This window comes from Dendrobium catenatum, unplaced genomic scaffold (assembly GCF_001605985.2).
Source record: "Dendrobium catenatum unplaced genomic scaffold, ASM160598v2 fragScaff_scaffold_1509, whole genome shotgun sequence".
Taxonomy (NCBI): Eukaryota; Viridiplantae; Streptophyta; class Magnoliopsida; order Asparagales; family Orchidaceae; genus Dendrobium; species Dendrobium catenatum.
This window is the reverse complement of record NW_021319971.1, coordinates 42,031-66,178: the sequence shown is the minus strand read 5'-3', so window position 1 is coordinate 66,178 and position 24,148 is coordinate 42,031. Positions and strand designations below refer to the sequence as shown.

The 24,148-nt window shown below is 38.2% G+C and overlaps 2 protein-coding genes across 3 annotated transcripts; one reads left to right on the top strand and one right to left on the bottom strand.

The window, feature by feature from the left end:
* Nucleotides 1-7,537: 7,537 nt before the first annotated feature.
* LOC110098080 lies at nucleotides 7,538-9,736 on the bottom strand. Of its 2 annotated transcripts, XM_020824793.2 has the most exons (6): nucleotides 9,656-9,736; nucleotides 9,142-9,518; nucleotides 8,874-9,067; nucleotides 7,929-8,196; nucleotides 7,748-7,833; nucleotides 7,538-7,662 (listed from the first exon to the last, which is right to left on the bottom strand). In XM_020824793.2, the coding sequence occupies exons 2-6, from the start codon at nucleotides 9,505-9,507 to the stop codon at nucleotides 7,554-7,556; spliced, it is 1,023 nt and encodes a 340-aa protein (XP_020680452.2). In that variant the 5' UTR covers nucleotides 9,508-9,518; nucleotides 9,656-9,736; the 3' UTR covers nucleotides 7,538-7,553. The 2 variants fall into 2 exon arrangements, with proteins under 2 accessions (XP_020680452.2, XP_020680451.2); XM_020824792.2 differs by lacking the exon at nucleotides 9,656-9,736 and having other exon boundaries at nucleotides 9,142-9,649.
* Nucleotides 9,737-22,708: 12,972 nt separating this feature from the next.
* LOC110098081 (uncharacterized mitochondrial protein AtMg00810-like) lies at nucleotides 22,709-23,905 on the top strand. The gene has a single exon (XM_020824794.1). The coding sequence runs from the start codon at nucleotides 22,709-22,711 to the stop codon at nucleotides 23,903-23,905; it is 1,197 nt and encodes a 398-aa protein (XP_020680453.1).
* The last annotated feature ends 243 nt before the right edge of the window (nucleotides 23,906-24,148 follow it).

Sequence of the window (24,148 nt, the reverse complement as noted above, 5' to 3'; positions counted from 1 at the left end):
ACTTAAGCCAATGGGGAGGAGCGCTCGGTCGGCGGCTAGTTGAGGGAGGAGAGAGGGAAGAAGAAGATAGAGAAGGTAGAACCACGAACCCGGCCGTCTCCAAGGTTGGTGGGTGATCCGATTTTCCCTCTCCTAGAGATTTCTCCAAAGTTCTCTCCAAGAACTCTCAAGCGCTCTCAAACACAAAAGTGCAAGAAATTTTTTCATAATAATCATTCATTAATTCATCAAGAGCAACATGAGGGCTATAAATAGCCTCTTATAAAAGGACTCAAAATAAGTAGACGACAATGCCCTTAGGGCTTACATACGACCTCCCTTAAGTAAAGGGGTAAAACGGAAAAATAATTAAAACATAAATAATAAAAGACAAATAACATAATAAACGACAAATACATGAAAATGACTCAAAATACAACGACTTGATCGTGGCTGTCAATCGACGGCCACGCCTTAATTCATGCTCTGATGTCCCTATCACTTTAGGTGAGTCTACTTAAGTGTTTAGGTACTGTCCTTAACCCCACAACTCTCCCAATCGTATAGACGAGTCAATTTGTTGTTCTAGCTTACTGTCCATTCATTTCCTACATCTTTTAGTGAACATTAAGTGGGTTTAATTAGGTGTCTAAGTGTTGTCCTCAACCTAGTTACATCCCTAAGTGATCCCTAGTATCTACCCATGGATCCGGAGCAAATCCAGCGGACTTTAGACCTAATTGTAGGACAATTAGGGACGGTTACCCAACAAATTAGAGAAACCTAGGGTGATTTAGCTGACTTTAGAAGACAAGCGAGAGAGCACTTGGACAGCATCAAATGATTAGGACATCCCAGAATTTATACACCCTCTAGGCCTCATTCTCCTTATGTAGATGGGACTCAAACTGAGTATGGAAATCCTCGAGATCACCACCATCATAAACCTAGACCCAATCAGGAACCCGTAGGGCATGATTCACCTTGGAGAGATAATAACGCCCAACTTCTTAAACATCCAAATAGATGCCCCGTCCTATGATGGCACCCCTCTTTTTGGATTGACTCAAAGAGATTGATAGCTATTTCAAGTGGTATAACATTTCGTAAGCTAAGAAATTTAGGTTCGTCGAGATAAAGCTTAAGAATAGAGCTAGCCAATATTGGACAAATCTAGAGAACATGCGCGAAGCTCGAGGTGAGTGCCCCATCACCAACTGGCAAACTATGAAGCAAGAGCTCAAACATAAGTATCTCCCTTCGTCCTACTATCCCAAACTCTTAGATAGATGGAATAGGCTTAACTCAAGGAAGTAAACCTGTAAAAGATTATATCCCCGCTTTTGATGATTACATGATTCGTTGTAGTGGCAAGGAGATCACTACTCTTGCCTAAATTCTTTTTATGTTTAGAGCTGGCCTTAAGGAAGATCTTCGAACAGAACTATTCGCTAGAGGAGTTGATACTTTGGAAGTCGCCTGCAGCTTAGTGCTAGACCTGGAAGAGTCTAGGACCCATTCCCATTCTAAGCATCTAGAATCCCGCCCACCCTCATTTAGAGCTTCTTCCAGTCAACCTCAAAACTGGCCAACTGACCTTGTGATTAACAGAACAACTGCTAACCAATCTCAACCTAGCCCTAACTTTAAAAGAAAGACTCCTGAGCGTGACACTCCCAAAACAACCTCTGGAACCAAGTGCCATAGGTGTCATGGTTATGGACACATTGCCTCGCAGTGTTCAAGTCCATACAATGCTACCATAATCGAAGAGTTTGTAGAAGAAGAGGAAGAGCCTGATACTAATTTGGTTCATCACATTGATGATGAAGAGGACTTCTTTTACGAAGAAGACCCTGTTGATTTGTAAGTTGTTAGAAGTGCCTTGTCCCAACCGAAGCCAAGTGATGATTGGCGTAGGACTTCTATTTTCCATACATTTACTAAGATTGGAGATAATAACTGCAAGGTCATCATTGAAGTGGAAGCTGCATCAACGCTGTCTCTTCCACAATGATATCCAAACTTAACCTGAAAACAACACCCCACCCGAACCCTTATAAGGTAGCTTGGATTAATTCGATTGCTATGGAGATAAAGGATATGAGCCTTATTCCTATAGAGTTTGTGGGATATCAAGAGAAGATTTGGTGTGATGTTTTTACTATGGATGTGGGTCAAATTATCCTTGGTCTCCCTTGGTTCTTTGAGAACGATGTTCACATTTACGGGAGGACAAACACATATGTGTTTGAGCATAATGGTAAGAAGATCAAACTTTTATCCTCCTAACCCAAGTCCAACAAGGATGAAATTAAGCTTGTCCCTGTTAAACCTAATAAAGGCTTAAACTTCTTGAATGCGAAAGAAGTAGATATTGAACTCAATCAAGGATCTCTTATGTATGCCCTAGTAGCCCGGGAAGCAAGCATGGAAACTGAAGAACCTACCACGGAGGAAGTATGACCACTTCTTGAAACCTTTGTTGATGTCTTTCTGGAGGATCTCCCAAATCAACTTTCCCCTTTAAGGGATATTCAACATGCCATAGATTTAGTGCTAGGAGCTTCTTTGCCCAACCTTCCTCATTACCGTATGAATCCCGAAGAGCATGCCAAATTGAAAGAACAAGTCGACGACTTACTCAATAAGGGATTCATTAAAGAGAGTTTGAGCCCATGTGCCTTTCATGGTCTTGTATCTCTTTGGCAGTCGGTGTTTACACCTCACTTTTTCTTTTAATACATTGTTCCTCACATGCTAACAACCTATCCACGACTTCAACTTTGTCTATTGTTTGAGTATCAAATTTATCCATAATATCATTGAATGGATAAATGGTAAACTGAGCATCTTGAATAGCATAAACCTGGCTGCATTTCTTTTTTTTTTTTATTGAGGATGTTGATTCCCAGAAGGAAAATATGGCAACTTACTATCAAGATTATGAACTGAAATAGGATTAATTGAAGAACCAACTTCATCTATAGGCATTCTCCAAAGTGAGTTTTGCAGACAACTAGAATTCGCTCGTTGGAATATAGATTTCATCTTATTGGATCTCGCATTTTGTTTCAAAATAGATTTGCATTTTGGACTTAGTGCAGCCAGGGTATTAATCATTGGCATTGCTTCCATTAGTTGTTGTAGGTTAACCAGTTGTTGCATAAATATGCATAGCCATTCAGCTTGTTGATTATCCATATTTTTATAAAGAAGAAAGGAAGACTAGAACGACAACCAAGGGCTCTAATACCAAATTAATGCGACCTAAGTTTCTAAAAATTTTATGGAGAATACTTAGGAAAGCAATAGGGAAATTATTCATTTCAATAACTCATAAACATCCACAAAATAAAACATGAGGGATAAACAACTTCTAGAAATCAGATTATAAAATTCGTAAACATAAGGAAATGACAATAAGGCTACCCTCAAAATAACCGACAAGCGGTTACCTCACATGCAAAGCTTGAACTATAAAGGATAGGTGCTCAAAGGATAAATCTAACCCATAATCTACCACTGAAACGATATGGCACAAGTACACACTCCTCCAGCAAATACCAACCAAAACAAGGCAGCAAACACCACCAAACTCTCAAGAGAAGAATGATACAAATGGGACGGGAACCGTAGATAGAGAAGAAGAGGTAGAAGATCAAGACGAACTATAAGAGGAGAAGGGAATATGAGACTAGCTCGCAAACTAAAAACCAGCTGGTTTGTATGTAAACACATCACCAAAAAATTGTCCCAACTCAAGAAAAATAGTCCTTATATATAGAGAAAAGGAATTAAATGCAGGAAATAAAAGCACCAACCATTCAGCCAATAGGAACACAGAAAAACAACAACAAAACCCAAGGGACAGCAACCAAGGGGGATATCGAAGCAGCACACAGTAGCCATGGACACGGAAAACTGTGGACAACTGCTAGGGGGGAATTCGAAGCAACACAGCAGCCAAGGACACAGAAAACCGTGAGACAGCTGCCAAGAGGGGGGAATTCAAAGCACACAGTAGCTAAGGACACATAAAACCATGGGACAGCTGCTGGGGGGATTCGAAGCACACAGCAGCCAAGGACACAAAAAACCAAGGAAACCAAGTGAAGGAAAGGGAGAGATAAATACAAAAGCACCAACCTAGCAAGATCATTGGTTGTCTTTCATCATAGGGTAACAAAAATTTAAAAAAAAAAAAAAAACATAGAGTCCAAAACATAGGGGAAAAAAACATAGAAAAATAAAACATAGGATTATCCTTGATTGCATCAATTTTTCATTTATTTTATCTAAATTTATCTTGAACCATCATCAATCAATGTCCTTATATTGTTCTCTTCCTTAATCTCCTTCAAGTTCTACATCTAATATATAATATGCACAACTCTCAGATGGCCATACGAATGTTATACCTTAAGAACGGGTGAAGGAATCATGACCAATAGTAATGGTGGATATTAGGGATGACCACAAATGATGGAAAGGTTGCGTACATGAAATGATTTACGGATTACTCTACAAAAAATCCCTCTTGGTTTTATACTTGTTTGGTTCCCTACGACTAAGGTTATATGGGATCATAGCAGAAGAAAGGATTTCTAGCTTTCCTTATTGACCCATGACTCCTCCATTTCTACAGCTAATCCACGACTCTTATATTTCTATGGCCTTCTTCGTAGGACTATAACAAGAGGCAGTAAAGGCCTATATCAGCAATATTTCTGTAATTTATTTTTTCCTTCATTTGTGATTTTGTTATAATTTAAATTAGTGTAGGGCACTTCTTGGTTACTTTACGAATTAAAAATAGGAATATGAGGCATGTACATAAATCTAAACTATATTTCTAATTTAAAAAAAAAAAACATTTTCCTTATTTCTAGGTTCAAATCATTGATCAAGTAAGAGAATTGAAAATTTTTTGGATAGCTTTTCAAGTAAATTATTTACTGCCTTCTTTATTATTTTTTTTCTTCTTGAACAGTTTTTTTTATTATCAATTAGAAAGACAACTTGTGTTTAGTAAAATTTGCTATAATCTTAATTTATGCTAATTGCAAGAATTTCAATCATGTGTAGGGCTTTCTTGAACCTTAATTCTAATTATTAACCTCTGATATAAGATTATTAAATTTTCATCTAAATTGATTTCTATCCTTTATTTCAATTTCCATCAAAGGAAGTTCATACTTTCTTTAAGATTCTGTTTGGGACACAAATACTTTTATAGAGTTTTTGTGGGAAGTGTAGACTTTTTAAAGTAATTATGGGTATTATTTATAATTTTTTTCTTCTGAAAAATAGGACAGCAATTTTCTTGTATCTAACACATCAGTGCTAACTTCCCAAACACAGGAAAATATTCCAAAGTTTACAAGCTTCCTGAAGTCTGAACGGGATTACAATGATCAGTTCCTTTGACGATGGTTTCTAAAACTTATGTCCCTCATTTTTCTACCAAAAATATAGCCATATGTTGCATAACTGAACGAGATAATATAACAGAAAAAAGTAAAACGAAAACTGTGCTTTGAATATTAAAGTGTTATTGATGAGGATATCCACCGGACATTTGGACATCGACAGGATTGTAGATCGACGGCTACGATTCATAGTCTCTATTTATGATGTTTTAGTGCTTTTTTTTTATTTATTTTTCAGTTTTCAATTTGTTTATTTTTCAGTTTTCAATTTGTTCCCCTATGAGGGATTGAGTCATGTTGTAGCCTGAGGGCATTTGTGTCTTTTATATTTTGTGCTTTGGAGGCCTATATATGAAGCCCTAGTCTTTGTATTATTTTCTAATGATACTTATGAATGAAATTTTCACTTTCTTGCTTAATCTCTTTGTGAGTTCATGAAAGGAGAAACTCTAGGCAGGTGAAAGCAATACCCATCAACCTTCGGAGGATTCCAAGGTTCGCGGCTTCAATCTTTTCTTGTCTTTTAATCTTTCTTTCTTTCTTTCTCTACTCCCACCTCCCCTCCTACCCGCCCCCCCCCCCAACCAAAAAATTTCCATCCCCCTTCCCTCTCCAAAACCGAACCCACCACCAACCCGCCTCACCTTCTGCCGCTGGCCTCCCCTCCCCGTCCACCACCGAACCCCACCAAACCCCTCACCGCCGCCTCCCAAGCTCCACAAGCCACCGACCCTCATTCCACTACCTAGGGATTTTTAAATTCAAATTTCAAAATCACTCTTTATCACTTTCCTAAATTACATCCCTATTAATTTGGAAAGTTATCACATTTAGATTCAAATTCAAATTTGAATTTTAAAACTTTCCCTATTAATGGCGTAGATTAGGAAACTTCCTAAACATATTAAAATCTTAAATCAATTTCAGATTTAATGGCACTCCAATTAAACCCTTCCCAGGCCCACATGTTCAATGAAATTAAATTCCCCCCTAGCTCTATATGTCGGCCACCTCTATTGGATCCCCTCTCTTCCCCACATGCATGTCGCTGGTCCCCCATTAGCCTAAAACAAAATTTGAATTCAATTTTTGAATTCAAATTCTTCCCTCCCATCCATTATTTCCTTTAATTAATTACCCTCTTTGGATAATAGATTCCAAAGGAGTAATTAAACCCTCAATCCCCCTCCACTAACACTAGTCATCCCCTCCCTCACCTTCTTAGCCCAAACCGCCGCCCCTCCTCTCCCGACCACCAAACGCTGACCTCCCCCCCTCCAAGGCACACAACAAAGAGTCCTCCCATGTCCATGGATTGCGGATCAGGAAGTTGATCACGGATTCATTTACAATTCTCAAGAGGAAATCGACATCATTCAATCACCTTTTTTTCGATCCCGGATTTGGATCTGAAGGTATTGTCGAAGAATATGTGGAGCGCATTCTCTTCACTTTGGCGGACATCATCGAAGAGCAACAACCCACAGGATCGTAAAAGATCGCAGGATGACCACCCGTCTCTCCAACTCCTGCCAACTCTCCATTGATCAAGACCGTCGGCATCCTCTGTCTTTCAGTGGCGTCACTGGGTTTGCTAACCTTTATCCTCCGCTAACCCTACTTCTAAAGAGCGATCGAGAGGAAAACTCGAAGGTGAAAGTTCTATTTGTTAAGTGCCGGATTATCGTTACTTGCATATTTGTCTTGCTATCGTCTTGTTATTGTCTTGAATCGCTCTGTAAATCTACCGTGAAACCGCATGCTGGAAGCAAATCAATAACTACGAAATCTGAAAATCTTAACTTAGTGAAACATTAATCATATAAATTCATTGTTAAAATAAATTTCTTAATGAAATCCTGCAATTCCTTTGATTGTTTCACACCAGTTATGCCAATATATATTTTTGGGCAAACACTGAAGAGTTTCATAATGTAATAGACTGTAATGAGAAAATATAGGTACTGAATGGTATAACAACTTAAACTAGAGAATGAAAAACACAATAATAAAAATAATAAAGAACCTACAGTGCAATATTTCCACTAAGCAACTTGAACATTTTTTAAAAGAGTAGCGCTGTTTTTCTAATCCTTGCTCATTACTAGATTTGATTAAGTTAATGTTCTAGATGCAACGTTATCACAAAAACAAGATACCTTTAATTTGTGTTGAAAGAGGATGGAAAGTAAGAAAACAAGCATCAAGATCCTTCAATGTTGTCCCAGTTGGTATCCGATAGATAGGGTACCTTCATATTTTCCACATCTCATGAGCACAATCAAAGGCATCAAGAAAAAAAAAAAACTTTAATTCATCATGAGTTCATCAGTTACCATGCAACAGAAATCCAACTGGTAGGCAACAAATCACAACTTCTAAGATACATCAATCCAGGAAAGTGGCAGGAAAGTTCTGAAATCTGATCGGAGAGTCGACTTGATTAGCAAGCAACAATACATGCTTTATACTATCACAAATGAAATCAACTTAAAGTTACTACAGAATAAAGTTTGCCTTGTTGGTTAGAGGTTCCCGACTGTGTGGAGCATTCTGCTCAAGGAACTCAAAAAGCAGCATACCATCAGTATTTCGAGTGTCATTGTTTAAAAACTCATCCGTCAAGGCAACATCGTTATTTCTTAAGAAAAATCCATTTATGCTAAACTTGGAAGTGTTCTGAATGAAGCCCTTTGATTTCATGCACTTTCCAGAATTATGTTCACCGCTTCCGTCAGTAGTGAAGTCTTTAGACTTGTTAGCATAACTCTTTTCACCAAATCTCCTATTACATCAAATGACACATAACTCATAAGTAACAGAACAAAAAAAATCTGATCAAAGATGATAAACAGAAAAGTAAAACATAAAGTTTAGATATTGGCCTTAAACAGCTTTAGTAGAAGGAAATGCACAACTATACAGGGTCATTTCTTCAGCCAAAATATATATAACAATTTCAGATTAAGCTCATAATTAAAGAATATTGATTATTGAGAACAACTTATTCAGTATTTGACGGCACTGAAATGAAAGATGCTGACTCAAAATGACATGTTTTGTATATAAAACCAATTTAGGTGCCTTATTAGGTGGTTCTTGGCCCGCCCACCAGAATGAAGGTGAGCTATGCTGCTCGCACTGGCAATGGAAAAAATCACATTTTCTTTTCTTATTAATCCTCAGCAAGTTGCAAAGGAAAACAAAGGAAAATGATAGTAAACAAACTACAAATACAAATCAGCTTCCTCATTTTTAGCCTCCCTATTATGCAAATTTCAAGTACATCAGAAAAAATTTGAAGCCAAACAACAAAGTAAGAGCAATTAACACAACAACAAAATTAAACTATAAAAATATTTACCAAAAAAAAACCAAAAAAATATTATGTTTTGACTTTAAGATATAAAGAAATTATTAAAACAACTAGATTGCGTTCAGCACCCAAAATAAACAGCTTACCCACTATATTTACCATATAACTGTATACCAGACAAATATGGCACATAGTACTGAACGACGCAATCGCTACCATTAAGAATCAGAGGAACGCTAGCCCCGTATGCGCTCCACTCTTTGAAAGAATCCCAAAGCTCCGCCAAAGTGAAGTAGGGCCGGCACTCGATATCGCATGTCCAGCACCCTCCCTTAGTTGTCTGACATATCAAATAGAACTTACTATAAACGTCACAAAGACAAATATGCAAGCGTAAAAAAAACATTTTGCTACCTTATAGAAAAACTGAGCAGCAATTGACGGAGTCGTCGACTCCAAGAAGCAATCCAAGTTACTAGAACGGGCATTCTCGGATACCAAAGACGAGCACAAAGAAGAAGAAGCCGAAGAAGCTGAAACAGATTGAGCATTTGATGGCTCTATTTCTGATCCAGTTCGATCCTCCGGCTCAAGGAACTCAGGAACGGAAGCCTTCTCTTTTAATACTAGAGGCGGAACAGACCAAACTCCAGCAGAACTGCTGCTTCGTGACCTCGAAAGGTACTGGAGATGCTGATGGTAGCCTCGCCATGCCTTGGAGGGGCTATATAACCGATCCTCCCCGTGGCCGCGTGCAATCTGCAATGTTGCTCCTAGCATTTCAAGAAAACCTAGAACCAAAACCCAAGATTATAATCTTCGAACTTCAAAATGAGTTAATTCCAGTTGTCGGTCAGAAGAAGACGACGAATGGTGATGGTTAAATGCCGCTAAATATTTAAATCGAAGCTAAGAGCAGAAGACAAACCGCCAGGAATGGAGATAAGCGTACAGAGTGGAGCGGGGATGAAGACGAAGAGCAGCAAAACGTAATTTCGTTATTTGTGAAGGCTCCGGAGGAAAAAGGTCGTGAAAAGTTTGGACAGGTGGACTTGACGCGCTTGAGACACGTGTCTGGTTGATATTGAGTGATCGGAACCCGACTCATAAAACTTGAATTCGGATCGACCAATTCTACAAATGGGTCGGTTCATATTCCAATTTATGACTTGTTTGAAAATTTGGGTCTGATTTGGGTCAGCCTGCTAACACAATTTGACCTGGGTTAACCCAATTCCAGCTACGCACCTGCGCAGGCTCTCCGCACTCGCGCTCCCACCCGGCACCCGCACTTGCACTCGCACCCGGCAATTACTCTTGCATCGGGCACATCCCACCTTAGCTCGCCATTGCGGCCCACATCCTCTCTAGCATGTTGCCTTGCAAATTACTAAGGTTAGCAAGTTGGGTCAGGTTAACTAGATAACCCGATTTATCGATTTTGAGTCTCAATTCCTGTCCAATTTGTCTAATCAAGTTGTGCTTGAATTAGATTAGTGGAAGGCGAATCAATTTCGGATTTGACTGGACCCAAAAACCAATTACTAATTACTAAATACTATTTTGAAGGATAATAAATTTGTGATACCAGTATTGATTTTAAAATCAGCGAAGCATATTAAAATTGTATATTATATTATTTAAAATAAATCTAATAATTTTTAAAATTATCCTATTACAATTTGCATTAGGAATAAATTTTTTTATATTAAATTTACCTTCCGCACTTAAATAAATTCTTCAGAAGAATCCGTCGCTGACGAGCTTTAAGCAGCCGATGCGGGCCCCGCCGGACATGGGCTCAAATTTTGCCACGACGGGGATCCCGCGCCCATTCCGGCAGAAGATCAACAGTTGCCAAGCATGGAGCAAGATCATTAGTTTATTAATTGTAATAAATTTTATTTTGATGTAAAAAAATAAAAAAAAATAAAAAACTTTTACTTCCGATAGTTTGAAGCGCATTTTCAAATTGGAGCAATAATTATGATTTCTTTATATTTGAAAAAAATTGGGTCAAGTAATGATTAAAGTTTAACTATGATAATATATATTTGTTAAAATAATGATATGTTTGTGCTGTTTGCAAGGGAATTCATGATGGCAAAAAAAAGTTGAACATTGTTGCTTATGAAGCTCAATTATGCAAGCATAAATAAAAATTTGTCATTAGACATCACATATTTTATGTGAAAATCATAAAAATAGTCAAATGATCTAGCTAGTTGAAATAAGTTCATTATTGTTTATCATGGATTATAAATAATTTCCTTTCTTGTTATTATGAGAAATGTTGATAAAATATAGTAGACAAAAATTATATGAAAGGGATTATAGGCCGGAATTTAAAAGAGTTATAGGCATGGGAGGATTGACATTGGAGGCCTTCCGTGCCCGGGCCTCCATTGGCCAAAAAAGCTTACAGTCCAAATGCATGCAATAAAGGCTCTCCTCCCGAAAGAATTTATTTATATCTTTTATTATTAAAGAAAAAAAAAAACTCCACAACCCACGGTGTGGCTAAGGATTTACCTCAATACTTCTAGGTTCATAAACAAGATTTTATCCATCAGGCATGTGATATGTCATCAAAAAACTATTTTGATCGAGTAGGGGTGTCAATTCGGGTCAACGGGTCGGGTTCGGGTCGAACCCGAAACTGACCCGGCACTGTTCGGGTCAACTCGAACCCGACCCGTTTTTAAAAACGGGTCAGGTTTCTGGACCCAAACCCGACCCGATTCGGGTCCGGGTCAACCCGACCCGACACGAATGACCCGGAATTGACCCAAAATTGCTAATTTTTGGGTCAAAAATCGGGTCAATCTCGGGTTTTCGGGTCAAAATCGGGTCATAAACGGGTCAATCTCGGGTTTTCAGGTCAAAAATGAGTTTTCATGTCACTTTCGGGTCAATTTCGGGTTGGCGGGTCAACCCGAACCCGACCCGATTTTTAAAACGGGTTGATTTCATGAACCCGAACCCGACCCGTTTCGGGTTTGGGTTGACCCGAACCCGGATTTTTCCGGGTCGGGTTCGGGTCGTGTTTCGTGTCGTGTCAAAAATTGAATATGAGGTCTTCTGAACCTCTAAACATGAATCTCGATGTGAATATGAGTAAGAAGTTTCAAAAATTAAATATGAGGTCTTCTGAACTCTGATTTTAGCAAACTAATAGAGAAATTGATCGTCTTAGTGAGATGATTACAATGAGACTAAGTTCGGTCTAATACGAGCCCAATCGAGCCAAATAAAAAGACTAGAGCTTATTAGAAAGCTTTAGAACACTAATTGGATGACCAAATAATATTTAAATATGACATACTTACAGTCAAATCGAGTGGCTCGATGAGACAAATCTAACAAGCCCAAGAACGCCTAATTCTGACACCATTAAGGCAATTAAATGCTCAATAAATAATTTATGATCAAGAGAGTCGACGTCGGTTGTCCGTTGGAACACTCCCAACTTGCCCTTGATCTTCTCCATGTTTAGAGCCATGCAACCCTTAAAAAACTATGAATAAGCCTTCATTCTTCATATGGAGGGGAGACGAGGACAAGAAGGAGAAGAGAGAACTAGTGAGAGCTATCTTGCATTTTTCAGCCATTATCGACGATGATTGCCACCAGTTATTGCCATTGACAACCACTATCACCAATGTCGAACCTCCGCTGAACTTCGTTGGTCACCGCCGAATTTCTTCTCAAGCAATGATCGTAACCAGACTTTTGCTTGTTTGTTGGACATTACCGGATTTCCAACCGTTTCCAGACCTTTGTTGAACAGTCCTCTAACTATTATCACCATATTTCTAACATTTGTCATTCATTCGAGTTCAGGAATACCCATTCAATGTTTGGCAAGATCTTTAACATATTATATTCACAAATGAAGTTAAGCAATCATAATTGGGCAATGGTGGTCAAAGCACTATAAGTCAAAGGACTATGATCAGATAATGATGGTCAAAGGACCGCAGTTGATAAATATGGTCTGAGGACTATAATAGGCAATGATGGTTGAGATATCATAATTGAATGGTGTTGTTCAAAGAATTATAGTCATGTGATTGTAGTCAAAGGACAATAGTCGAAAGACGGAGGTCGGAGTACTGTATTTTGGCAATAGTGGTTGTAGTTAAGCAAAGAAGGAAGGAGGACTATCGTCGGGTAATAGAGGTTAGAGGATCATAATCAAGTGACGAGGGTTGGAAGATCATAGTTTGGGCAATGAAGATTTGAGGACTACAATATAGCAACAATGCTTAGAAGTCCGTTGTTAAGAGGCAGTGGCCAGAGGACTATACTCAAGCTATGAAGGATAGATGATTATATTCAAACAATGCTAGTAGAAGAATCTTAGTTCATCGATAGTGTTGGGGATAAAGTAATTGGGCAACAGTTATCGGAAAATCATATTGGGTGAAAATGGTTGGAGAATTATAATCGAGCAACGATGGTCGGAAGACCATAATTGGGCGATGGTGATTAGAAGACCATATTCAAGTAATGCTAGTTGGAGGATCGTAGTTGATGGTGTTAGAGAATTGTAGTATAATAATAATGGTCATTAGATTGTGGTCGAGTTGCAATAGTTGGAAGACCTAAGTTAACTAATGATGGCCGAGGACTGTAATTGTGCAACAATAGTTGAATGATTGTAATTGGTGATTAGAGGGTAGATATCTAACAATAGTGGCCGAAAGACGATTGTTTGATGACAATGGCCAGATGGCACTAGTCTTGTAGTGATATTTTGTTGATGATGGTCAAATTTTAATAGTTTGAGGATTGTAACTAGGTAATAATATGGTCGAAGGATCGTAATCAATTATCGAAGGAAGGGATGTAAACGAGTCGAGTCGAGTATCTGCCTAATCGAGCTAAGCTCGTTAATTTTCAGTGAGCTCGAACTCGAGCTTGACTCATTTAGGAAAAATCAAGCTCTAGCTCGGCTCAAGTACTCAAACTTGTTTGGAAAGCTCAAGCTTGACTTGTTTATTTCGCTCAATTGTTTGATTTTAAATTAGCAAAAAAATTAATTTTTTTAAGAATTTGTACTTCCAACAATGACTTAAAATTTGTTCTCAATAATATAACCAATCATATATTGTAAACAAATTCATGATGTACAACAAACAAATCAGCACGAGTTTAAAATTTTGAGCAATTTCAAAGACAATTTTCATGTAGCAATTCAAAGAAATTTTTTATGTAGCTACTTCCAACAATAAATATTTCATAAAGTAAAAACTTATCAAGCTAAAAAAGCCAGATGTATGTAAACATAAATTTGTGTGTATCATTACATCACATCATTACAATAACAATCCATTAAAAAGTTCTATTATAAAGCCACAAGAACTCAACAAAAGATATAACTATTAATTATCTTCATCTTTGTGATACTTCATACTCTCCCAATTCTTCCATCTTGACTTTTATTTACTCTAATGTGAACCTGAGAATTGATTTGAAAGACAAATGATTAGTCCATGTTTTAAGAGAATAATTGTAAGTAAAATAATGCTATATTTATTAACTACTGAAGAAAATATGCTCACCAAATTTCATGGACTAAGAAATTCTGCATTATTATTGCATGAAAGATTATGAAAAACAGCAAATTGAGAAAACCTAAAAATACACAGAAGTAAGAGGCTCACAACTTATTCATGAAGAATACCCCATATCTAAGTAAGAGTTAGGATATAAGCAAAATGAGCTATACCTTCAACCTCATAAATTCTCATGCAATTGGCAAAAGAATCTCCACCTCTCCGTCATCTTCTTCTTCCTACAAGAAAGAACGGTGTATTCATATGTAATTATTCAAATTTTAAGTGAATGAGTTTAATGAGTGAAAGTATGTTGTGATCAACACCATTACTATAACTCTTCCCTTCAATCCATTGTGACAACGAAGCCGATTTGAGCCACATAAAAGTGCTCGCACAATGTCAACTCCTAATTTGAAGCAATATGTATCAACTACTCTTTTACCAACACTGAAAGTGGGCACTGAAGCTACTGTACTTATCGGTATGAATAATACGTCAACAGTCATTCTTGAAATTATATTATCTATTTATAATTAATTCCACCTCTCAATTTAGTCTTATTGATAATTTTCAGGCCTGCTTTATATCTTGTTATTTTAGAATACTTTGCATGTTATGCTTGAATTTTTATGCCTCGATTGAATATGAGGTCAAACTAATCATAATTAAGACATAATTACTGGCGTGTTGCTAATAATATTTGAATAGCAAAATGGTTGCCCTCCATAAAATACAATACTTGCAGCATAGTAATCGCATCTAAATATGCTAGGTGATTATTTAAGAAGGGCCAGGAGGCTATCCCTTATCTTTGTTCATAATTTATAAATATAGGTTTTGTTTGGTATAGTTTTTTTATTGTTTTTTAAATCAATATTTTAATATAAAAATTTTCTTTTTTTATTAAAAAGTTATTTTAAGAAGCAGTAAAAAAACTGTACCAAACAAAGCTATATATTGGTGCTAAAATGTAATATGATTTTTTTTTTTTTTGCAATAAAGTATTGTAAATAAGAATATTTTTTGCATTGTTAGATGAAATGTAACGTCAGGTTTTTGTCAATTTTTTTCAAATTAATATATTTATATTTATATAAGATGCATTGGCATTATGTTATTTTGTACAACCCATCTATTTGGCTGAAGATTAATTGAGTAAATTTTCATTTAATTTTTTCACCCTTTTCATCTCCTCTTTGAAAGGATACTTAGTTAACCGAACAGCAGAAGCTGTAAAACAGAAGCAGGGAAGAAGAATATTGAGGAAAACTATTGTATTTCTTCATACTGTGATGACTACAGTGATACATCTTTATAGTGTTAAGATAAATGATGAAAGAGCTGCTGCCATTACCCTCATTCCTAAGGGTACTCACTCCAATGTCATATCTGACTTCAGACCCATCCCTTTATGTAATATTTTTTATAAGATTGTGACAAAAATTCTAGCCAATAGGTTAAAACCTATTCTTTCTTTTATTATTCATGAGAGTCAATCTGGGTTTATTTCGAAGAGTTGTTCCACTGATAACATCATTCTGGCTTCAGAAATTTTGAGGGAGTTTAAAGGAAATCATAAGTATTTTTGTGCCAAGCTTGACATTAAGAAAGCTTTTGACTCTGTTTCTCGTACCTTTCTGATCAATAGGTTGAGGCAAAAAAGTTTCCCGGAGGTTTTTATCAAATGGATTAAATGGTGCATTTTGGATGTGCATTTTTTGGTTTGTCTTAATGGGGTTTTGGAAGGCTTTTTCTCTTCAACTTCGGGTCTAAGGCAGAGCTGTCCTCTTTCCCCTCTTCTCTTCTGTATTGTTATGGATGCTTTATCTTCTTGCCTTGAAGCTCATGAGGCGTTTGTGGGATTAAAAATTCATAACCTCAATATTAATCATCTTATGTATGCTGATGATCTGTTAGTCTTTGGGATGGCTACTATGGATAATGTCATTTCTCTTAATGGCATTCTTAAAACTTTTGCTGATGCCTCTGGCTTGCATATCAATCATTTGAAAAGATCCTTGATGCTTTCCAGAAGTCTTCATTCTGATAATGTCATTGCTAATACCCTTGGGATTTCTAGGGTGGAGGATTTCATCACTTATTTGGGCATTCCCATATCCACTACCCGTCTTAAGTTTACTCACTTCCAACCCCTCATGAGTAGAATTTCTACTCTACTTGCAGGTTGGAAAGTTAAATTTCTCTCTTTTGCAGGTAGATTACAGTATTTAAAGTTTACTATTGCCAACACAATAACCTATTGGATTCGAGGGGCTATTATACCTAAAGGTTGCTTAAAAGCCATTTCTAGAATCTGCTCCAAATTCCTTTTCTTTGGTAACATCACTGATAGGAAATTACATATGATATCTTGGAAGTCGGTGGTCATTCCCAAAATCAAGGGTGGTTTAAGTCTTCCCTCTTTTGATTACCTCTATCATAAGATGGCCACCTCTTTTTTATTCAGGATGATTAACTACAACTCTTGGATTAGTATTTGGTATAGAGAGAAGTACCTGTCTCCTTGGAAACCTGCTCCACCTTCTGCTTCTAAATTTTGGAAGTTTTTTTGCAAAGTGGCAGCCAGCATATTACCGTCCATCTCCTTTTCTGTTCATAGCAGGTGCAATCTCTCATTTCTTTGGGACCCGTGGTGTAAGAAAAAGCCTTTAGCTGATTTGTATTTCTCTGCTAAACTTGCTAATTTAAGGGTCAATGATTTTATTATTGGAAATAGGTGCTTCCTATTTACGTTCCTAATGAGATCAAATCTGCTATTTGGGATATAAATATTTTGGGTGAGCAACCGGTTATCTCATGGGATGGCTCCCCCACCCCTCCTCCTAAAAAGGTTTTAACTTCTTTTTATGAGCACTTGGATAATGTGGTTTGGTTTAAGTATGTTTGGCATAAACGACATGCTTTACGGTATTCTTGTTATTCTTGGATGGCTTTTAAAGGGAAGTTGAAAATGGCTGACAATCTCATTTCGAGGGGAATTCAAGTATCTAGCATTTGTTCTTTCTGCGATACTAATGTGGAGAATCATTCTCACATCTTTTTTGAATGTGATTTTTCTTTCTCTATTCTTACTAGTTTGCTTCCTCTTACTGCAAATTTCTATCTTCGGCCAAACCTTTTGCAAGTTTTTGATTATCTGGAAAGTGTTAGAAATTATGGAAGGATGGAAAAACAATTTTGTTATCTCATGTTGGCTGCTATGATTTACTTCATCTGGCGGGAAAGGAATAACCGTAGGTTTAAGCAATGTTGGAATTCACCTGATGAAATTCATGGTGAAATTATTAAAGCTATTCGTGCAAAAACTAGACTTTGGAAAGACTATGAGAAGCTTAAAGAATTATTCATTTGGATTTTGGGATAATTTCTCTATCCCTGGTGCTATGCATTTCTAGGAGGTTTGTCTTTGTATTTGCTACTCTAAACTGTATTGGCTTATGCTACTTTTGCCTTATTCTGAAATCTGGATGGATAATCTACGGATATGGGACTACTGGGGAGATTTATGCTGGAGGATTTGCTGTCATGTTAATTTTCCGGAGTCTCTCCTGCCATGCTTTTGGAAGGATGATGGTTATTTTGGGATAATGATGAGCAAGGGCTGCATCGATCCAGCAGCCTTGGATGGTCTTATGGCAACCAAGTTTTCGTGGACTTCTTTTGGCACTGTGAGGGTCGTTTTTGCTGGTAACCAGTGCCATTATTTTTTGGCTGGATCCTCGGGTTTCCTTTGTTGTGCTTTGTTGCAGCTTTGATGCAGCCCTTATTTTCCTGAGTCCAATTTATGTCTTAAAGTTTTAATTTCTCAATTGTCATTTGTTTTTATTTCTACTTTGCTTTTGGTTTTGGGTGGTATAGTTTTCTATACTTACTTGTACCTAGTTTGTAACCTTTTTGATCAATACATGGGCTTTTTGCCCCCAATTTTCAAAAAAAAAAAAAAAAAAAAGCTGCTGCAACCACAGTTGCCAGACTTCATGGCAGACCAATGTTACCGGTAGCAGAGAATTGGTTAGAGGTGCAGGGTAGTGGAATAATAATAAGCTGCAAAAGTATAAAGTAGTTTAGTATAACACTCTTTAATTTATCTACTTCAATTCCTTCAGATCAAATAAAGACGTAATAGTAAAAATGAGGTTGTATTTATTTGAAAGTTCTTAAATAAGCTGAAGAAAAGTAACCATGTATGTTTATTACTTAGGATCATGCGGCTTATAACCTTCATAAAAATGTTTGATGTGGCGATCCTTTCCCCAAATTATAAGAATGCCACCTATAGAAGATCAACACCTTACATCAAATAATAACTAAGAAAAATCTGGAAATTAAAATAGCATGAAAGAGTTACCTCGCACAGAACAAAATGATACTAAGAAGAAAAAAGTGTAGGCTTTGGTGGCATTTCCAAGTCATCAATGCAAAATAATATCTTTTACGTTCTGTTCTTCTTCCGTTGGCTCCGCATTGGTTACTCTATTACATTAGCCTGTACCTAGCTCTATAAATATACTAGCTTGTACTCAGTTTGGATATGATAGAAAATAATATCTTTTACGTTCTGTTCTTCTTCCGTTGGCTCCGCATTGGTTACTCTATTACATTAGCCTGTACCTAGCTCTATAAATATACTAGCTTGTACTCAGTTTGGATATGATAGAAAATAATATCTTTTACGTTCTGTTCTTCTTCCGTTGGCTCCGCATTGGTTACTCTATTACATTAGCCTGTACCTAGCTCTATAAATATACTAGCTTGTACTCAGTTTGGATATGATAGAAAATAATATCTTTTACGTTCTGTTCTTCTTCCGTTGGCTCCGCATTGGTTACTCTATTACATTAGCCTGTACCTAGCTCTATAAATATACTAGCTTGTACTCAGTTTGGATATGATAGAAAATAATATCTTTTACGTTCTGTTCTTCTTCCGTTGGCTCCGCATTGGTTACTCTATTACATTAGCCTGTACCTAGCTCTATAAATATACTAGCTTGTACTCAGTTTGGATATGATAGAAAATAATATCTTTTACGTTCTGTTCTTCTTCCGTTGGCTCCGCATTGGTTACTCTATTACATTAGCCTGTACCTAGCTCTATAAATATACTAGCTTGTACTCAGTTTGGATATGATAGAAAATAATATCTTTTACGTTCTGTTCTTCTTCCGTTGGCTCCGCATTGGTTACTCTATTACATTAGCCTGTACCTAGCTCTATAAATATACTAGCTTGTACTCAGTTTGGATATGATAGAAAATAATATCTTTTACGTTCTGTTCTTCTTCCGTTGGCTCCGCATTGGTTACTCTATTACATTAGCCTGTACCTAGCTCTATAAATATACTAGCTTGTACTCAGTTTGGATATGATAGAAAATAATATCTTTTACGTTCTGTTCTTCTTCCCTGTCAAGATCTATTTTCTTGTCTCTGCATCTTCTTCTTTGTTTCTACATGGTATCAGGAAAGGATTCACGATCCTGAATCATGACTTCGTCTTCCTCCCAAACAGCAGATTCTGCCACCAAACAGCTCTCTGATGACACTCAAATCTCTGCCACTCTGAAATTCGTAGTCTCCAACGTCCGCAACTTTGTCACCACTCCGCTTCAAGCAGACAACTACGCCATCTGGAAATCTCAAATTCAGAAAATTCTTCGGGCAAATGAATTCTTGCATTTCTTGGACTCAAGTGCCAGTCCTCCGCCACCGTGCCTGACGAACGCTGATGGCTCTTCATCTCCTAACCCCCTTCATACGTAGTGGCTCCTACATGATCAGAACTTGTCGGCGTCGATCTGCTTTACGATATCATCTTCAGTTTTACCTTACGTTATCTCCTTGGACTCTACGGCCGATCTCTGGACTGCTCTTGAAAATCGCTTTCAAGCAACTAACAGATCCAAGATCATTCAACTTCGGAATGCTCTTCATCAGGTGTCGCTCAAGAACCAATCAATGACTCAATATCTCTCGGAGATCAAAACCGTCGTCGATCAAATAACTGCGGCAGGAGCTTCTGTAGACGCTGAAGACGTCATTCATCACATTCTTAATGGGCTTCTGCATTCCTACCAGTCGTTTAAAACGGCTATCCGCACTATGCAAACACCGCTCAGCTTAGATCAGCTCTACCCTCTTCTCGTAAGTGAGGAGATAAATCTGGCATCTGACGCGGCTCGTGCTCCTCCAATGCCTGATCCTGCCAAGGCCTTGTTTACGTCCAGAGGACGTGGTCGTAGGTCTCGCGGACGGACTCCGTCCAACTCGGCAACTCAAGGGCGCAATCCTGCTACAGCATCTCTGGTGTGTCAAATTTGCTACAAGAAAGGGCATACCGTCCAATCTTGCTAGCACAGAATGAACGCTCAGTATGTTCCCCCTTCAAGAACGGGTAATGAGGCATTGATGGCTACCTCCGAAGCCGCTCCAGCCAGCTGGTATTTGGATTCCGGTGCCTCCTCGCATTTAACAAATTCTCTTGAAAACCTTGCCATCTCGCAACCTTACCAAGGTCAAGACAATATCACCATTGGCGATGGTAGCTCTGTCAACATTGCCAACTCCGGGGCCGGTATTCTTCCGACCCCAACCCGTAAGCTGCTCCTGTCTAAAATCTTTCACACTCCCTCTCTTAAATTCAATTTACTTTCAATCTCTCAACTGACAAAAGACAATAACATTTCCATTATTTTTGATCCCTCCGGTTTTACGCTAAAGGACTTGAGGACGCACAAAGTTATTCTTCAAGGACCCTGTGAAGGCGGTCTCTACTCCCTTCCAACTGCTTCTACCTCCGCTCCTCAACACGCTCTTTCCGCTACCGGCCCTCCGATCAACCACTGGCACCACTGTCTCGGGCATCCTCACACTCGTATTTTAGATCTCATTTCAAATTGTAATCTGCAACTTTCAATAAATAAATCTTGCTTGAATTGCACGTTCTGTAACGCATCCAAATGCCATAAACAAGTTTTTGAATTTTCTCAACACCGTCAAAACATGCCTCTCGCAATGATCCATTCGGATGTTTGGGGTCCTGCGCCGGTAACTTCCTCGCAAGGCTATCGTTTCTATGTCATTTTCGTCGACGACTTCTCTCGCTATACGTGGATTTTTCCTTTACAGCACAAATCAGATGTTTTCAATACATTTGTTAATTTCAAAACCTATATTGAAAAATTCACAAATCATCAAATTAAAATTCTTCGCACGGATGGTGGAGCAGAATTTGTTAATCTCAATTTCAAGAACTATCTTCGCTCTCAAGGCATCTTGCATCAGCTGTCCTGTCCTTACACGCCCGAACAAAATGGACTCGCCGAACGTAAACATCGCCATATAATCGAAACTACCAGGACACTTCTTCTCACTGCTTCTGTTCCTTATGTCTACTGGCTGGATGCTACTATCACTTCTGTCTATCTTATAAATAGATTACCTTCTCCGTCTATCAATAATCTCTCTCCGATCGAGCTTTTTCACAAAACCAAACCCAACTACAGCAACCTTAAAAATTTTTTGCTGCGAATGCTTTCCGCTCAATCTTACTCACTCCAATCACAAACTTCAACCGAAATCGCAGTCCTGCATCTTCTTGGGTTACTCTGATAATTACAAGGGGTATAAGTGTCTTGATCCTTCCACAAATAAAATTATCATGTCTCGGCATGTGACTTTTAATGAAACTGTGTTTCCTTTCTCTAAGATCTCCAACAATTCTTCTCCAACTTCTGATAACCCGTGCCCTCTCTTGCTCATTCCTACGTCCCTAAGTTCCCTCAGCAATACCACTTCTCACATTAACTCCATCAACATTAAATCAGGAACTCAGCTCTTTGTCCCATCTCCCATTCCTGTTATTCCGCCCATTATTAATCCAAATCCTCCCATTGCACCTCAGCACGCTAATTCTGTTCCGATACCCACGCATCATATGGTCACTCGGAGCAGAACTGGCTCTATCAAGCAAACTCAGAGGCTGAATCTTATTCACACCCAAACCGCTAATACTACTCCACAGGACCCATCGTCATATACTGAAGCCATCAAGAAACCCGAATGGCGTCAAGCAATGGCATGTGAATTTCTTGCTTTGCAAAAGCAAGGGACGTGGACTCTTGTTCAACCACCTCCCAATGCCTCCATATTAGGATCCAAATGGACGTACAGGACCAAGTTTCATACCGATGGCTCAGTAGCTAAATACAAGGCGAGATTGGTTGCTCAAGAAAATACTCAAGAATTTGGTATAGACTATACTGAAACATTCAGTCCGGTAGCAAAGCTTCCCACCATTTGAATACTCTTAGCGGTCGCTCTCTATCACGAATGACCAGTCCAACTGCTGGACGTAGCAAATGCTTTCTTACATGGATCTCTGACCGAAACAGTATATATGTCACAACCAAAAGGTTTCGAAGACAATCTTCATCTGGATCATGTCTGTCGTCTGCATAAGGCTATATACGGCTTGAAGCAAGCTCCAAGACAGTGGTACAACAAGTTTACCTCATTTCTTGCATCCCTTGGCTTTTCGCACAGCAAGGCCGACCCTTCTCTCATGATATATCGGCAAGACAAGATTCAAATCTTCTTGCTAATATACGTCGACGACATACTAATTACCGGAAATAAACAGGAATGTATCAGCTCCATTCTCACCAAATTAAGCAACGAATTTTCCATGAAGCACCTCGGGCAAGCCACGGAATTTCTAGGAATCAAAATTCAAAAACTCAGTAACTCTTACTTCTTATCTCAAACTAAGTATGCTTTATCTATACTTACTTTGGCTGATCTTTCCAGGTGTAATCCCCTTGCTAATCCAACGTGTACAAAGCCTCCAGCTCACTTCAATGCCGAGCCATTTCTTGCAGATCCGGCTCTGTATAGAAGAATAACAGACTCACTTCAGTATCTCACGCTTACGCGGCCGGACATAGCCTTCAGTGTCAACATGTTATCTCAACACATGCACGATCCAAAGCCGCTTCATATTTACATGCTCAAGAGACTTCTTAGATATATCAAAGGAACGCTAGATTTTGGGTTACCTATCACCAAAACTAACGTGCTTTTGAAATCCTTTTCAGATGCGGATTGGGCCGGTGATCCAATCACAAGAAGATCCACCTCCGGTTATTGTTCCTTTTTGGGTGATACCCTCATATCCTGGACGGTTAAAAAGCAACGCACGGTGTCCCACTCTTCCACAGAATCAGAATATCGTGCACTAGCAGCCTTGACTGTCGATATTATTTGGCTCAGAAAGCTTCTCACAGAGTTCGGGATCAATCAAGACTACGCGACAGACCTCTACTGTGACAACATGTCCGCGATAGCACTTGCCAACAATCCCATATTTCACTCCCGCACAAAGCACATTGAGATAGATCAAAAGTTTTTAAGAGATCAAATTCAGCAGAACAACATTCGGCTACATCCGATTAGCACTCTTGATCAAATAGCGGATATCTTTACCAAATCTTTGTCAACACCTCGTTTTCATCAACTCAGACTCAAATTGACGGTCTGCCAAGACCCATCAATTTGCTCGGGCGTATTAGAACAAACAAACAAGTCTACTGTGTAGCTGCTTGTATTGCCTTGTCCAGGTGTTGGCTCCGCATTGGTTACTCTATTACATTAGCCTGTACCTAGCTCTATAAATATACTAGCTTGTACTCAGTTTGGATATGATAGAAAATAATATCTTTTACGTTCTGTTCTTCTTCCCTGTCAAGATCTATTTTCTTGTCTCTGCATCTTCTTCTTCGTTTCTACACTAATCAAATAGATATTGGTAATGATTCTTCTACACGCATTAATTTGCCGG